The sequence below is a fragment of the Engraulis encrasicolus genome, unplaced genomic scaffold (assembly GCF_034702125.1).
Source record: "Engraulis encrasicolus isolate BLACKSEA-1 unplaced genomic scaffold, IST_EnEncr_1.0 scaffold_377_np1212, whole genome shotgun sequence".
NCBI classification, from domain to species: domain Eukaryota; kingdom Metazoa; phylum Chordata; class Actinopteri; order Clupeiformes; family Engraulidae; genus Engraulis; species Engraulis encrasicolus.
This window is the reverse complement of record NW_026945673.1, coordinates 17428-33876: the sequence shown is the minus strand read 5'-3', so window position 1 is coordinate 33876 and position 16449 is coordinate 17428. Positions and strand designations below refer to the sequence as shown.

The 16449-nt window shown below is 44.8% G+C and overlaps 1 protein-coding gene across 1 annotated transcript; it reads right to left on the bottom strand.

Moving 5' to 3' along the window:
- Positions 1-10103: 10103 nt before the first annotated feature.
- LOC134443847 (growth factor receptor-bound protein 10-like) lies at positions 10104-16449 on the bottom strand. The gene is made up of 5 exons (XM_063193385.1): positions 15966-16449; positions 15428-15494; positions 15135-15222; positions 14142-14235; positions 10104-13821 (listed from the first exon to the last, which is right to left on the bottom strand). The coding sequence occupies exons 1-5, from the start codon at positions 16050-16052 to the stop codon at positions 13675-13677; spliced, it is 483 nt and encodes a 160-aa protein (XP_063049455.1). The 5' UTR covers positions 16053-16449; the 3' UTR covers positions 10104-13674.

Genomic DNA, 16449 nt, shown 5'->3' with positions numbered 1-16449 from the left:
TCAACTGGAAATGTAAACTGCAAAAACTATTAATGTATGAAAAGTGGAAAAAATATTCGGAAAAGATAATGGCAGCTTAAACTTGGGAAAATTTACTACAAAAAATGTCTAAAAAAATGAATTGAAATTTGAATTTTTAAAGAAATAGCTTTTTGTTTTTGTAACCTAAAGGCCCCCCGGGGCCTGACCCTGACCATGGGCCCTCTAAAGGGCCCCCCGGGGCCTGCCCCTACTCACAGGACCCTCTAAAGGGTCACCCGGGCCCCTGCCCCAGCTCATCGGTCCCGAAGGTCACCGGGGCCGCCCCTCTCTCGGGCCCCTCTAAAGGGCCCCCCCGGGGCCCTGCCCGGCTCATCAGGATCCTCTAAAGGTCCCCCTGGGTCTGACCCTAGCTCATCAGATCCTTGAAGGTCCCCTGGGCCTGCCCTAGCTCATCGGATCCTCTGAAGGCATCCGGGCCTGACCCTACTTCAGGATCCTCTAAAGGGTCATCCGGGCCTGCCCCAGCTCTCGGATCCTCGAGGCTAAAGGGCCAGGGCCCTGCCCGGGCCCCGTTCGGGAGACCCTCTTTCGCTGACAAAGGGAATTTCCTAAACCTCTCTACAAAAAGGTTTTTTTTCATCAAAAGATACGGCACTTCCTATTACGGTAATTACTTCAGAAAATACATGAATTTTTCTGGAAATGGAAGGGTCTACTGATTATTTTTTTGGTGACGATTTACTGTTTGGCCCTGGGGTGTAATACCATTGAGGCAGGGTCTGTCCTCGTATTTTTTCATTTTTTAATGTACTATTGTGAAACCGTATATGATAAAAGGTGAAATTTATCTATAACCCACCCTTTATCCTCAAAAGGGGATTAAAGAAAAAAAACTTAAGAGATTGACTGAAGGTTTGAAGCTTCTAAAGTAAGTTGCAGTTCAGCCGCTTTTTTGACCTCGGATTTGAAATGTCTGTTTATGGCCCTGACCTTGGCGGAGGTGAAGGGAGGCGAAAATCATATTAAAAGGGGTTTACATACATTAAAGTTTTTTTAAAAGGGGTTTTTCAAAGATAATGTTAAACAGTAAAGTCTTGTCTTTTTTCCCCAGAGATGGTGGCATGGAGCCCTCTCCCAGCTGATGCACCCATGGTGGCAGAATAACAATGAAGCCTGACCTGACCCGTATGGCAGGCCTGGAGAGACTCCCCTTTTCCCAAAACAAATCAAAAACATTGCCGGGGCCTTGTGGATCAAATTCAGGGTGTTGGGAGGGAGAAGCCCAAGGCCACAACTGTGGAGGAAGAGTACCCCTAGGTCTGACAGTTCAAGACACTGAGGCCACTAGGAAATGTCTCTCTCCCGAGCAGGCCATCAAGGGGGTGCTACTGCCCACCTTTTCCCGTGGTGGAAAGGAAGTTCAAAGTTGCTACACTGGAATCTCCGTCTCCGGGTCGGAACACACCCCCACCTTTTGCAGAGAAACAGCTTGGCTGGATAACCGACTGCAGTTTCAGGGGCCAATCCCGGGACAACCCAATGACAAAGGCTGTCTGGTACATCCTGTTGCTGCTCTGCTGACCAAATAAGACACAACCGGACCTGAAATGCTAAAAAGAAAAATCGAGCTACCGGACAAACCCTTTCGGAGTTCACCAATGCTCGGGACCCTGAACTTCAAGGAGTATCAGAAAAACATCAAACTGCAACACCACCACACCCCCGAAACACACTCCCGCTGAAAAAACTTTGGGCCCAAGGCTATCCTGCGAAACCGCCGTGCAAGGAGCTTCATTTGTGACCTAAATTTATGTCAGCATTTAAAAAAGAGCTGCTAGCCAATGTGATCGGAAATTACAGCGATTCATCTGAAATCACCCCAAGAAGGACTGGGTGGGAGATTTTCCTCAAGCTAAAAAGTGCTCATGGAATAACCTGCAAAAATCTGTGGGGCAAGCAGCCCATTCACTTCGCCGATGCACCTGCCCAGTTCCTATGGGGCGGCAGAATATACAAGTGAATCCCATGACCTGACCTGTATGGCAAGGACCACTGGAGAGACTCCTTGCCAGAGACAATATCAACAACATTGCCCAAAGGGGCCTTGTGGATCAAATTCAGGCAGTTTCAGTAGGAGAGAAGTGCAAATCCATTACTTCTGTGGATTGGAAGAAGTAACCTGGGTTGAGAGTCCAAAGACGGACCCCGAAGACCCAGGTGCCACTCAGGAAGTGTGCTCTTTATCGAGCAGGCCATCAAAGGAAAATGTGCATGCACCTACTTCTCCGCTGGTGGAATGGAATGTTCGAGATGTTGCTACGACTGGAATCTCCGTCTCGGGATCGGAAGACACCGCTCAAACCCTTCTGAGAGAAATCATTTTTGGACTGTATAAGCTGACTGCAGTTGTCAGGTAAGCCATGCATCCTGGGGTCACCAATGACAATGGCTGTTGGTCACATCAACTGTTGCTGCGTCTGCTGACCATGGATGCAGATCAGCAGGGACCCGGGCCTGAGAATGCTAACAAGGGAAAAAAGGAAGCTACTGGAACACCTCTTGCGTGAGTTCACCACGCGTCAGGCAATTGGACTTCAAGGAGTATCAGATAAAATCAAAATAGCAAGACACTCTACCACACCTGACACACCTCCCTGCTGAGAACTTTGGACCCCAAGGGCTATCCTGCAGAAAACAGCCGATGCTAAGGATTCTTCCTTTGATGACCTATTAATCGTCAGCATTAACCAAAGAGCTGCTGAGCCAATGTGATGCAGAAGTTTCAGTGATTCCATCTGAAATCACCCCAAGAAGACCGGGGAGGGAGATTTTTCCACAAGCTAAAAAGTGCTCTTGGAAAACCTAAAAAATCTGTGGCACAGCAGCCATCTCACTCCGCCGATGCACCTGCCCCCAGTACTCATGGGCCGCAAATATACAAGTGAATCCCGTGACCTGACCTGTCTGGCAAGGACATGGAGAGACTCCTATGCAGAGGACATTATCAAAACATTGCCATAGGACCCTTGTGCATATATTCAGGCAGTTCAGGAGGAGAGAAGCCCAACACCACACTACTTTGGATGGAAGAGGTACCCCTGGGTCAGAGAGTCCAAAGAGCGGCTCCCCAGAAAGGGCACGAGATGCCACTCAGGAAGTGTGCTCTTATCACTGAGCAGGCCTCAAGGGAATGCTGCAGCCCTACCTTCCCTCACTGGTGGATGGAATGCCTTAATCGAGATGTTGCTACGTCCAGAATCTCCGTCTCCGAGATTATAGGATTCTTCATTTGATGATCTCTTGATGTCAGCATTGACAAAGAGCTGCTTGAGCCCAATGTGATGCGAAGTGACAGCCATTCAATCCTCAGCCCCAGGTGTCCATCAGCCCCTGGTGTCCCACCCTCACCTGGTGCCTCAGGCAGGGAGTACAGGCAGCAAGACACGCAGGAGGAGGTTCCGCTTCATGGGTTTAATGAACATTATAAAGTTATCATTCATTTATTCATTGGACAAGTACACTCTGTCATATGATTTTGATGGCAGCAGTTACCAGGCATACTTAATCGTGTCGTGTTTTCCTTCTCCCGATTCTAAAGGAGACACAGCAAGAAACAGAGTGGCTCCCTCTGCTGTCATTCCTCCTGAACACAAGTAGGTGTCTTCTAATATTTTTAACATTTTGTTTTTCATGTTGGTGCCTGTTATTGTTGATGCCCTTGATTGATGTACTGATGTTTTTGCCCTTCTTCAACAAGAGAGAGCAATAACATGATGCAGCTGGCTGTCCAGGAAGCCTCGTCAACGCTCAATGTTCATCGGATGGGTTCAAACCGAGCTGCTTCAAATGCTCAGAGGAATCCTGAATTCCTGCACCACAATACACAACACACACACACACACACACACACACACACACACACACACACACAACACACACACACACACAGTAAATAAAGGTATAGAACTCGTCGCTGTGGCAGTACCCTCAAGGGGTGGTACCATTGTGGTCGCTTGGGTGGTACCTCCAAACAAAGAGGTGCATTCAATTTCTTGTCTACGGGGACCGATGTTGCAAAAGTACGCAGTGCAATTGCTGTCGCATGCGGATGTGGACATTGGAAAGAAATCAAATGTATACAAGGATTTGTTGGATCAACCTAAGAAATTTGTGCAAATTATTTCCAGGAGATTTAATATCCATGTACGTTTAACGTCAAGCACATTTTTGTTAATTCAATATTGAAAAGAGAGGCTTCTGTTCCCAAAAATTTAGATATATCCATTTTATAGAATGTTGGGAAATTGGACAACATTATTGGTGTGGCATTTCCATTGAAATGCATTGCAAACCCTACCCATTTTTAAAGAGGTTTTAAAGAATAGTTTGTCTCACAAAATTTTGAATGGCAACAATTCACATATGGATGATAGGACTTTTAAACAGTCAACTCCAACATTAAAATGCAAAAAAGTCAAAAATGGTGGATATAGCGTTTTGGAAAAAGAGCTCTTCATATGATTACTCTTCTTTCATTTAATTGTTTGGGATGATCTTGTTTTGGGATGATCAAGGTTTTTCTGTACCACACACAATGTCACAAACCAAAATGATGAAATGGTGAGGACTGAAATACTTGTGATTCTCTGGCCCGGCAAAACATCCAATGCAATCTGTGAAAATCAGAACTTGGCTGCGCTCTAACATCGGTCTATGTTACAACAAATTGAATCAACCATCTTTTTTGGGAATACCACCCAAGACAATGCAATGGAAACCCTGTACCAACCGCTTGAGGGTGAGGGTACTGCCACAGCGACGCGTTCTGTTACCTTTATTTCTGAGTGTGACACACACACACACATGAACCACACACACACACACACACATGAACCACACACACACACACACACATGAACCACACACACACACACACACACACACACACTAACTAACACACACAATAAAAAATAAAAATCAAAAATAATTAAACAAATCAACCCATAAATATCAATAAAAACCAATAAAACACACATTGATTGTCTTGTGCCTTTGAAGCAAAACAATTCAGATTTCATACCTGAGACAGATGATGAAAAAAAAAACAATATTCTCAGTTAAGTGTTAAATAGTGAATTTTTAAATGGCACCCAACACCCTTCCAAAAAAAAAAAAAAAAAGGGGTTTCTTAGTTTGCCTAGTTTGCATTTGAAATTGTATCGAATATTTACGAAAAGTGGAAATATCCTTAGGCATGCCACTAAAGGCATTATGGACGACGACAGGGCACTTATGCATTATGGACCCGACGACACCGTATTGCACTCTTATTTTTTCCGCTGGCAGTTTTTCTGAAAGGCCTACAGCTCGACATCGAGGGGACGAGCGGCTCGCCAACCACGATTTTGGGCTTTTCGATTGGGCACGACACAGCTCAATCGACGAAGAGCAAAAAGTGGCGGCGGTGTGAGTGGGGCTGTGGTTGAGCTGTAGCCCGACCAGAAAACGGGAAGTGGAAAAGAGGCATACGCAACCACTCTAAGGCCCTGTTGACGTAACAACCCCTGAATTCAGTTCGACTAGGGGTGAAAAAAAAAATAATAAATCCGAAAAATGGGTATCGGATGCATCGATGTATCAGCCAGTGATTTAAATTCAAATGAATCCTATATCAGGGGGACATTCTTACATATAGAAAAAGAATTGAATCGCTGGGCCCCTGTCCAATGCCCTAGCTTCATAACATAATAGTAGTGGAGTGTCTTTAAACGGTAGAGTATTACGCAGCCACCACACCTGGGCAGAAGTTGAGTCCTGCTCCCCCTGTGGGGGTGCTTAGCATTGAAGTCGCTCCCCTCCAGATGTCTTACCATTGCGGCAAGAGCTGCACGGCAGGACCTGTTTTTCACATCATTGTGTTTTCAGTGGGGCTTTGAAAGTAGTAGAACCAGCTCCCTTCCCTCTCTTGCCGCCTGCTTTGCCAACGATCCCTCCGCTTCAGCCACACACAGCCCACCTGGGGATGAGTGATTTAATCAAGCATTTCGCCATCCATACAACCCTGTTTTTGGCATTGTCCCTAACTGCCTAGGATAGGTCCATCCATGATAAGCATTAAATAAGGCTGCAGATCAAAATACCCCCCCTTGCCGTAGCCCCATTCATTAACATGAAAAGGTGTTTTTAAAAGTTTATTGAACAATTTAAAAATGATATTAAAGCGGTTCAAACGCCTTGGGAGCATAGTAGAGCCCTGACTTTTATATGCCTCAACAAACCTCTTTCAGTGCATAGATACATTGGTCGGTGCTTATGTTTGGGCTTAAAAAGCCCAAACTGATTATCAGTGGTGGAAACTTATTTGTCAAGAATTATAACTCACCCCCTTTCAAAACTTTTGAGATAATGCTGGCAAGGGCTATTGGGTCTATAATATTCAATACTACCAAACCTTACCAGCCCTTTTCCCTTGACTTACTCAGCCTTATCCAGCCAGTCATTATCATGGCAACCAGAATTACTTCACATTTATACGATGGCTCAATACATTTCACTCAATAATAAACATTTCACCCGTTTATCTCCATAATTATGAGATAATTATCTCCAAGAATTAAAAGATAATATGTTTAATAATGTGTGTAGTTAGTTTAGTTAGTTTCCTGATTGTATGGTTTAGCTATATAGTAAGAATAAACTCTGCATGGATGCGCAAAAACCATATAGTGAAATCATCCAAACCAGTATTGACAAGTTGTATTGGTTAATTAAAATTCATTTGATTATGAGTATGAGCTCACTGGCTGGTAATTCGGGGACTCCTAATAAACCATCCATAAACAAACCAATTTAGCTAACATAAACAGTCAGAAACTAACAAACTAACAACATATGGTGCCATAACAGAAAACTATGAAGAGAATGTTTTTAAAGAAAAATGAAGCCCATTTCAAGCCATCTAGCTTACCGTGTTTGTTCTTTTTGATTCATATCATATATTTATTGCTGCCTCCAAGTGATAAGTGGTCCTCCAGTGGTGCTAGGATGACATCCATTACCACCGCTTGGACACTTACAGAAAATCTCCGCGCTCTAGCAGCACGATTGCCAACTAAAAATCCACCAATTGCCCGATGTGGGTTTTGCTGTCACAGTTTCACTTAACGCTACCACAGGTGGCTGTTCGACCAAAGCCACCAGTGCTCCAACTGAACCAAACCCTACATGCTAATATCTAGTAAAGAAAAGTGGTAATGATGATATCCATAAGTCAATGCAGATATCAATTAGGTTCTCATAAGTATGAGAGATAATTATTTTTATTTGTATGAATTATTATTGAGTGAATACAATGAGACATCGTACATTTAACCTACATAACATATTTTTTTTTAAATTCCGAATTGTGAAAGTGTTTACTGATGTTTTCAAAGCGAATTAAGCTTTATATTCCCTCAAAATTAAAGTGAGTTAAATTCTGAAATTAAATGTCTCATATAAACACATAGCCAAAGAAATACATGGAGTGATGGTGATATCTTTGCAAATTGTGGACCAATAGCCTACAATCCCGTCTATTAATAAAAACGGTTCTCAAACACCAAGCAGCACTAATACAGCCCCACATAAGGCCTCTATCCCTCCCTACCATGTTTCCACTTAAGCTCCACGCCCTTTTCTTCATAATATTACATCAATTATGTCAAAAATGTGAGATAAAAGACACAAGAAATAATAAGAATGCACCCATAAGAAGCAGCTCTGCATGAACCATGTCTGGATAAACTAGGTTACACCTACTTTCCGTAAAAATCACACATACTGTAAAAGTATATTACCATAATAAAGGAATTAGGTGAATTATCCACAATCAGGGCAGTTACCTGGCCAGAGATACTGTAAGCTGGTTTTGATTGCTCCAGTCCAGTGACATTGGTAGCTAACACACACGTGCAGGTGTGTGTGGGAGTGGACAACTGTCTCTTTATTGTTGAGGTGATACCCAAATGAAAATGAATAAGCCTGGAGTGAATATCCAATTGTTACTGGAGATGTAGATGTAAATACGTGTAAATTGTAAATAAGTTAGAGAAGGAAGAGAGTGAGGAATATTTTGAATTTTAAACAGCATGTAGTCATGTAATAGTCTTCATTCGTTCTGAATGGTGGCCGTGTTTGTGCAACAATCCAGTTTACAGAATGCTTGCTCCACAAACTTGTAAAAAAAGGAATACTCCGTGACTCGTTTTAAAACCAAATACTGGAAAAACATTCCGTTTGAAAACCAAATGGTCTGTGCCATAATATCTGCGCTGCGCTCATAATTTGGGAGAAAAAAACAACAGCAGAATGGTCATGTTAGTGTTTATATCAATGTTTTTTTATTCTACTTACAATAAAACAGAATATATCAGTGCCCTTATTTGTACAAAAAATACCCGAGAGTGAATACTAGTGATTGTGAAAACCAGTCAGCCATTTACCAAACCAAGCAAAGCGTGCTGCACACAGGACGGTTTCTTTTTCCTTTTTGTTTGAAGGAAAAAAAAACAAAAAAAAACAAAAACAAAAATAAAAAAACAACAAATGAAACGGTCATGTGTAGTTTTCCCTGATACACCATGTTCTCTTTTGTCCTCTCCAAATTCTTTTGTGTGTGTGTGGTGTGTGTATTTTTTCTCCTTCTTTTTCCTCAAGGAATCCAAAGCTGGTTTCTAGTGTGAGTAAACCTTGGCAGCTAAGTTATGGGAGAGGGGGAGGGAGGGAGAGAAGGGGAAGGGGTGGTGTTGAGTGATCCACACGCAGGCTTGGCATTGTACTCAAACTACTTATAGTATGCATACTCAGCATAGTATACAGTAGTATAGAATATAGTAATACTTACTCAGATATAATACTAGAAATAAGACATGCCTTCCGCACAGTAGTGGAGATGGAAAATGAGGGAGAAACGAACTGTGTGTGCGTGTGTGTAAGTGTCTGTTGACAGAAAGCCAGTAAGGAGGATGATAAGTGTTCTACTCTCAGCTTGGCCCTACAAAGGCAAAGTGCAGTAACTATGCAAACATTGAAATTGAGATGAATGCCTTCAAAGCCTTGGTATTAGGTTGGATATTGTACTTACAGCAAATTTGACATAGCATTATTTCTAAAAGGAGACACATTTGGATCATAAGGCTTTGTCACAAAAGAAAGGATATGTAATGAAGACCATTTTCAGTCTAAACTCAATTCGAGAAAATATGTAGTTACTGCACTTTGCCTCTGAGCACTATTGCACTAGGTGGCACCTGTGGAGCTGGTCTGGTCTTGAGTGGCGTTGCATTGATGACAAACACCCCCTCCCCCCCTCTCTTCCCACCTACATCACAAAAGTCTGTCTGAAAAGCAGTGGTCCAGGTGCCCACGTGAGAGAGCGAGCGAGAGTGAGAGAGAGATATATATATATGGAGAGAGAGAGAAGAAGAAAAATGGAGGGGTGGGTGGGGTTGGGGGGCACTTAAGTCCAGCACGTAGCTTTTTCTTTTGTTTCTAAGACACTTGAGTTAAGTGCGGGTCCCTGGACCTACCACAAGTCTGATCAGAAGACCAGCGTATAGTGTGGCGTAGCATCCGACAGTCCCTCATGGACCCCCTGAGCAGCTGATATACATTCACGTCATGGGCAGCAGAGAACCCCCTCTATGCCCCAACTAAGGCCCTCAACACACCCACCCACAGGCCCTCACACCCTCCTCCCACACCGAGCAATACCCCCACAACCACACACACTCACCAGCACCCACACCCCCACCCACCCAGCAATACCACCATGCCATCAACACAACCACCTACTCTCAGTCACCCACCCCCAAACCCAATTCAACCCCTACAGAGTGGAACCAAATCACACTCCCAAATGTGTAGGACAGTGTTGAATTCAACTCTGTTAAAATAACACTCATGGGCAGTCATGGCCTGACGATTAACGAGATGGGTTTGAGATCAGAGGGTTGCAGGTTCAAAAATCCCACCATTCCTCTCCCTGCTGAGGTGCCCTTGAGAAAAGGCACCTATCCCCATCCTGCTCCAGGGACTTTAACAAATACCCTGTAAAGAACTAAATCACTTTGGACAAAAGTGTCAGCTGAGTGTAATGTAATGTGTAACGCAACACTCAAACATAACTTGATGAAATGCAACCCTTTATGGAGCGTATTTGCTGCTACTCTCAAAGTGTTGATTTAATCCGGCTAAATGTATTGTGCCTGCTCAATACAAAATCAATGACTTGAGGTGGTTTTGTAGCTGTAGCTCGTTGCACTGTGTTTGTGCAGTTACAGCTGGGCTGTCAAACTCAAACTGACTGAGGGCCAGAGTGGAAATCTGGCAGTTCAGTTGTGGGCCAACTCAAAATTGATTAAAAAAAGGACTAAAATTGTGCATACACGAACACAATACTTAAAAGGTCGGCAAATTTCACCAACACGTGCTGATTGGTGATATGGTAGTGATATGGTAGTGCCAATGTGGCTGCAACCTAGGACCACCCAGAATTTCCGTAACACACAAACAAACGTGTTTTCAAGTCATATTACGATATATATATATATATATATATATATATATATATCAATGATGTATATATGGGCCAACTGTCATACACATTTGAAATCATCTTGTGGGCCTAATGTAATGACAATGTGGGCCAGATTTGGCCCTCGCTCGGGGCCAGAGCTGGACATTCCTGAGTTCAGGGTTCTTCTGAGGGGGCGGTTGGTTGGGGCTTGCTAATGTGCACGAGGGGCCTGCCAATAGACACCTGAAAGCAGCGGGACCCCTCTGGACCAGGTCTACACCGCCCTGACATAGAAAGCTTTTACAAGTGTGCAGCGCGTAGTGTACTGTTGTGTGTGTGTGTGGCAGGAGGGAGTTAAGCACAGGGCAGAGAGAGAGAGAGAGAGCTTCAAGGCTTGACTGGGTTTCAGCTTAGAGTTCTGGCCACATCACAATCTTCTTTCATGAAGTCTTTAAAAAGATAAACCGTTTGAGCTTATAAATCCAGACATAGTTTTTTTTCCTCATGAAGGGATCCCATGAATCTGATACAGAGACATGCTGTTAGTCCAGTTTCAGAAGCTAAAAATAAGCTTAATTTAATACTGTAATATACTCTTAAAAAATGTATTTTTTTGTGACATACATACAAACAAAAAAAACAGATAACTCAATATGCACACTGAATCAGAGCACTGGAAAACAAAGAATATGCACAAAGAGAAAAAAAGCAATCAATCAATCAATCTATCAATCAATCAATCAATCAATCTATCAATCAGTCAACTCAACCAATCATCATCATGATCTGCGGTGGGATGAGGGGGTTATCCCCCACCCTGTACATAGTGATTTCCCATCTAAAATACAGTGTTAGATACTTCTACATCTTTATTTTTCCATAGCTTCACATACTTAAAGATATAGAGTCTTACTGGATGGGTTTGTTGTTGTTGTTCAAGGGAGAGCAGGTTTCAACACTGCAGAGAAAAGAGGAGACGGCTCTTATCTTTACCACCCCCAACCCCATACCCCTGCCCCTTAAAAACCTGAACGCACAGCTTCTCTCTCTCTCTCTCTCTCTCTCTCTCTCTCACACTCTTTCACACTCTTTCAAGGCTTCCTTACTGTGTATTTATCTCTCTGGCTCCATCCCCTGACCTCTCCTCTTCTTTTGCACCAGGTCTCCACCCCTTCTACACCTTCCTATTCCCCTCTGCGTAGCCCAAAGGCAACTGATGTGAGTTTCTAGTTGCTGTTGTGGTATGTGTTTGGAGGTACAAAGTGTGTATATCTTCATGTGTATGCGTGTCTGTGTGCGTGTGTAGTAGTGTACAGCATGTGTATATTAGGGGGCAGAATATAAGATGGGTTTGTCAGTGTGTGTTTGTGTGTGTGTGTGTCTGTGTGTGTGTTATGAGTAGCCACCGTGTCCCCTGTTGTGTGTGGATCTCACACAGTAACCAACACCTGAGTTCACTCAAGCCAATGGCCATTCCTCAATACGCACACACAGACACACACACGTACGCAAGTGCACGCACGCACCAACGCACACCAATCCATCCTGTATTAGCCCGTCTTGTTTCAGCCTCATCCTCAAACAGTTCACTCCAAACTCCAACATCACTCCTTATGCCAACAGCCCCCTGGCCCCATCTTGATATCTGGCACCCCTTCCCCCCTCCCTGCATAACAAGATCAGTCTCTCCACTTCCCATCTGCACTTCCAAAGATGCCCTCTCAGGGGCAGAGGCCTCTGATGCCCAGTACAGACGCTTCAAACCCCTACAACAACTTCCTTCCAGCACGCATGGAACTCCACTGAGTAACAACTACAGTAAGTCTACTCTACCTTGCCTTGAGTATTCAATCATTACGATTGGCTGATTCAGAGCTGGCCAGATCAAATCAATTTTGTGGCAGAGGTTTCTAATGACTTTCTGAAGAAGGGAATCAAACCTCTGCTAAGGGGGAGTGGGGATATAAAGATTTTACATTTTTCTCTTTACCCCTCTCAGCTGTTACTGTTTTGGGGAAACGTTTGTTCAATCATCAATCTTCACATCAGCTCTCGCCCAAAAACGCCTCAGGCAGAAGAACCTGAGGAGGGAGAGGAGGAGGAGGAGGAAGAGGAGGGGGAGTGACGAGAGCACAGTGTTTTTCTGTCGAGTGGGGAAAACCTGTTGTCAACTCTGGAGTGCAAAAAATATATATATACCGTATATATATATATTTATATATATAATTTTTTAATATATATGTAAATATAGTTCAGCTATGTAACGAACTGTAAATAAAATAAAATGTCGTCAAGTAAAGCAACACTTTACAAGTGAAAAATTTAAACAAAAATAAACAAACAAACACAGAAAACAAAAAATAAACGAACAAAAAAAAATGTATGTTGTAGAAGGTCCAATCCAGGCTGATGATGATAAAAGACAGACAGACAGCCAGAGTGACATTGGGGTTCCTATCGGGGATCTGATGTCCTGGGGGGTCCTGGGGTCCAGACCTGATGTCCTGGGGTCCAGACCTGATGTCCTGGGGTCCAGACCTGATGTCCTAGGGGTGGGGGCGGCACAGTGTCCAGGATGAAGAGGAGGATGAACCATGTGTCCGAGCAATGGATGGAGGAGAAGGAGGGTGGTTGGAAGAGAGGGAAGGATGGTTGGGAAAGACACACACCTCATCCATGAAGGCTCCATCTATGGTGTGTGTGTGTGTGTGTGAGTGTGAGTGTCAATCAGTGAGTGTATGTCCGCGAGAGTATGTGTGTCTCTATAATGGACAGGAATCCTGTCCCCTGGTCTAAGCGTTGGCCTTTGCTGGGCTGCATGTTGGCCGACAGGGTTAAGCGGTGGCCTGGGCTGGGCTGGGCTGCATTTTGGCCTACCAGGCTAAGCGTTGGCCTGGGATTAGTATCATTTGCAGTCAGGGAGGTTGTGTGGAGGTGGAAGATCACCAAGGCGTCGGGGAGCCGTGCGTGGTGTGGTGTGGTGTGGCGTAGCGTGGCTGTCCTGTCGGTCTGCCTGTCTGTTTATGCAAAGGGGGGTTCAAAGGTCACGAGGGGAGGTAAAGAGAGGTGAGAGGTGGGTGATCTTGGCGGGGGTTACACGGGGGAGAGAGCACAGGGTGGGGTGTGTGTGCGGGTCATAAGGCCACCACGGTGCAGGGGTGCTTGAGTTTGCACGGCAGCACGCCTCTGTTGAGCTGGTAGAACTCCACCAGGTGGATCAGGTCACTGAACTTGGTGGCACCGTCGTCAAGGCTGAAGAAGATCTGGCCGTCCTCTTCAAACTGGAGTGGAGAGAGAGAGAGGGAGAGAGAGAGAGAGAGAGATGTGAAGAAAGAGGCGAAAAAAAGAACGACAGCGAGAAAAAGAGAGAAAAGATGGAGACAGAGATGGTGAAAGAGGAGAACAAAATAAGGAGGAATGGGCAGAAAGAGATAGATGATCTAAACAATTTTTACATTCATTGGCAGTAACACAGCCAGGTAAAGTAGAAACACTGCTTACTACTACCATTACAACTAATGCTAGTACTAATAATTATGACGACTAGTACCACTACCACTACTACTAGAAACAGTCAATCAAAAACATAAAAAGGACTCACAGGTAAGATCTGGAAATGTTTGATTTTCTGGTGATGGCACAGTGTGAGAACGAAAGCTTTGGGATTGCTCTGACTGTCTCGTATCAGGAACAACCTGAGAAGAGAAGAGAAGAGAAGAGAAGAGAAGAGAAGAGAGGAGAGGAGAGGAGAAGAGAGGAGAAACAAAGAAACAAAAAGCAGCATGAGTTTATCTCAGGCTTCTTGGTGTCATGATGAACGATGAAGACTCAAGACTTAATAAAACTCCCTGTACAATGAAGCTAGAGAACAAGGCCACCGGCATGCAACATTTCCAGCCATGAATACACTGCTGCACATGTAGTTGTCGTTGCGCAATGTCAAATGAGCCTCCTGCTAGGGATCAGAGGGGGGGGAGAGCAGTGGGGGATTGGGATTCATTTAGTGTTTTAAGACCTACCTGTCCACTTGGCCCTGCTGCCTCTACACTGCATAGCTAGTGCAGATAGTATAACGGTACATGCACACAGGGACGGCACGTTTCTTTAACGTCTCTGTGAGCAGTGCGAGTCCGAGAGGTTCGCGGGCTGCCTTTCACACTGCACAGTCAACGTCCACGTTCTATCCGCGGGCAGCAGCCATTCATTTTCAATGGGAGCCGCGCATTGAACGCGGACATCCGCGAAGGAAAATAGACTTGAGTTCTATTTTCAAGGAGCAACGCGGACATGTCCGGTCAGGACGGTCATGCGCCGCTCTTACACCGCGTTCCTGCGTGCAAGGCATGATTTGTTTTCATGCATTCTAATAGCCTGATAAACCAGCCTAAACCACAGGCAAGACATTTTGCCGTCCAGCAGTTGGGGCTGGTTTTCCAGGCTAGCATTCTAACCGTTTCTAACTGATAACGGACACGTTCTGTGGACGTACTGTGGCTGTCCGCGCCGTTGGTGTGCATGCATGTAGCGTAAGAGTATAATAAGATCTTCTCCAGTCTCTCTGGCTAGTGTGCATGTGTAGGGGGGGTAGACCTACCCGTCCACTTGGCCCTGCTGCATGATCATCTTGTGGGATTCGTCCCTCATGATGCGGCCGTGGAACCACAGCTGGGTCCGGTGGATTACTGCACACACACATGCACACAAATTACATGATATACAGACATGTGCAAACAATAATGCCAACTTAAACCATATGTGCTAAAAAAAAAAAAAACGCACTCAGACACACGGCAGAGATGAGCATGTACACCCCCCCCCCCCCCCCCCCCCCCCCCCCCCACCACACACACACACACATTCTAAGCAGTGTGGATGCTGGAGAGGTACCTGAGCTTAATGAGGAAGGGTGAAGGGGGCTGGGACTTCCTAAGACATTCATCCTCTGACTCCGCTTCTGCAAACAAAAGAAGACACACCACAAAATAAAGAAGGATATCAATATGTGCGTGCGTGTGTATGTACAGGAAGGTATTGTGTGTGTGTGTGTCTCAGTGTGTGTGTGTATGTGTGTGTGCGTGTGTATTTGTCTGTGTGTATATGTGTGTGTGTGTGTGTGTGTAAAAATGTGTTTTGTGTCCGTGTCTACAACAATGCGTGTGTGTGTGTCTATGACTCTGTGTGTGTGTGTGTGTACGTGTGTGTGTGTCTTTGACTCTGTGTGTGTGTGTGCGTGTCTATGACTGTGTGTGTGTGCGTCTATGACTCTGTGTGTCTATGACTCTGTGTGTGTGTGTGTGTTGTGTGTGTACGCGTGTGTGTGTGTGTCTATGACTCTGTGTGTGTGTGTGTGTGTCTGTGTGTGTCTGTGTGTGTCTGTGTGTGTCTGTGTGTGTCTGTGTGTGTGTGTGTGTGTGTGTGTGTTTACCCTCCAGCTGTGCCCCTCCTCCAAGGCTGCGCTCTGGGCCTCCACCGGGTTGTCGATCACCCTGCCCGTCCGGCCCGAGAAATCCATGGCGACCAGAGAGTTCTCCGACACACTCCGCTGACAACACACAAACACACGAGTTCACACACCATCATGCTTTCACTCCACCCCTACAAATCATTTCTCAGAAATAGACTTTTTGAAATGCAAGGGCAGACAAATCGGTTAGAGAGGGTTCGCATCAGAGCAAGCGAGGGGTACCTAGTGGTGAGTGTATGTAGCACAAGTTTCAGAATAAAAGCCTCTTACACAACATTTCCACCCAACTTGTTAATGAGCAATGAAATTCTGATTTCGAAACCGTCTTGAACTGCGCAACAACAATCTTCACAGTCTAAAACAGGCGCCAATGGGGCTCTGTCTTGTTAAGCTAAATGACTATGAATGGCGCATAACTGATGCCAGTGAGTTAAATGGAAATCCC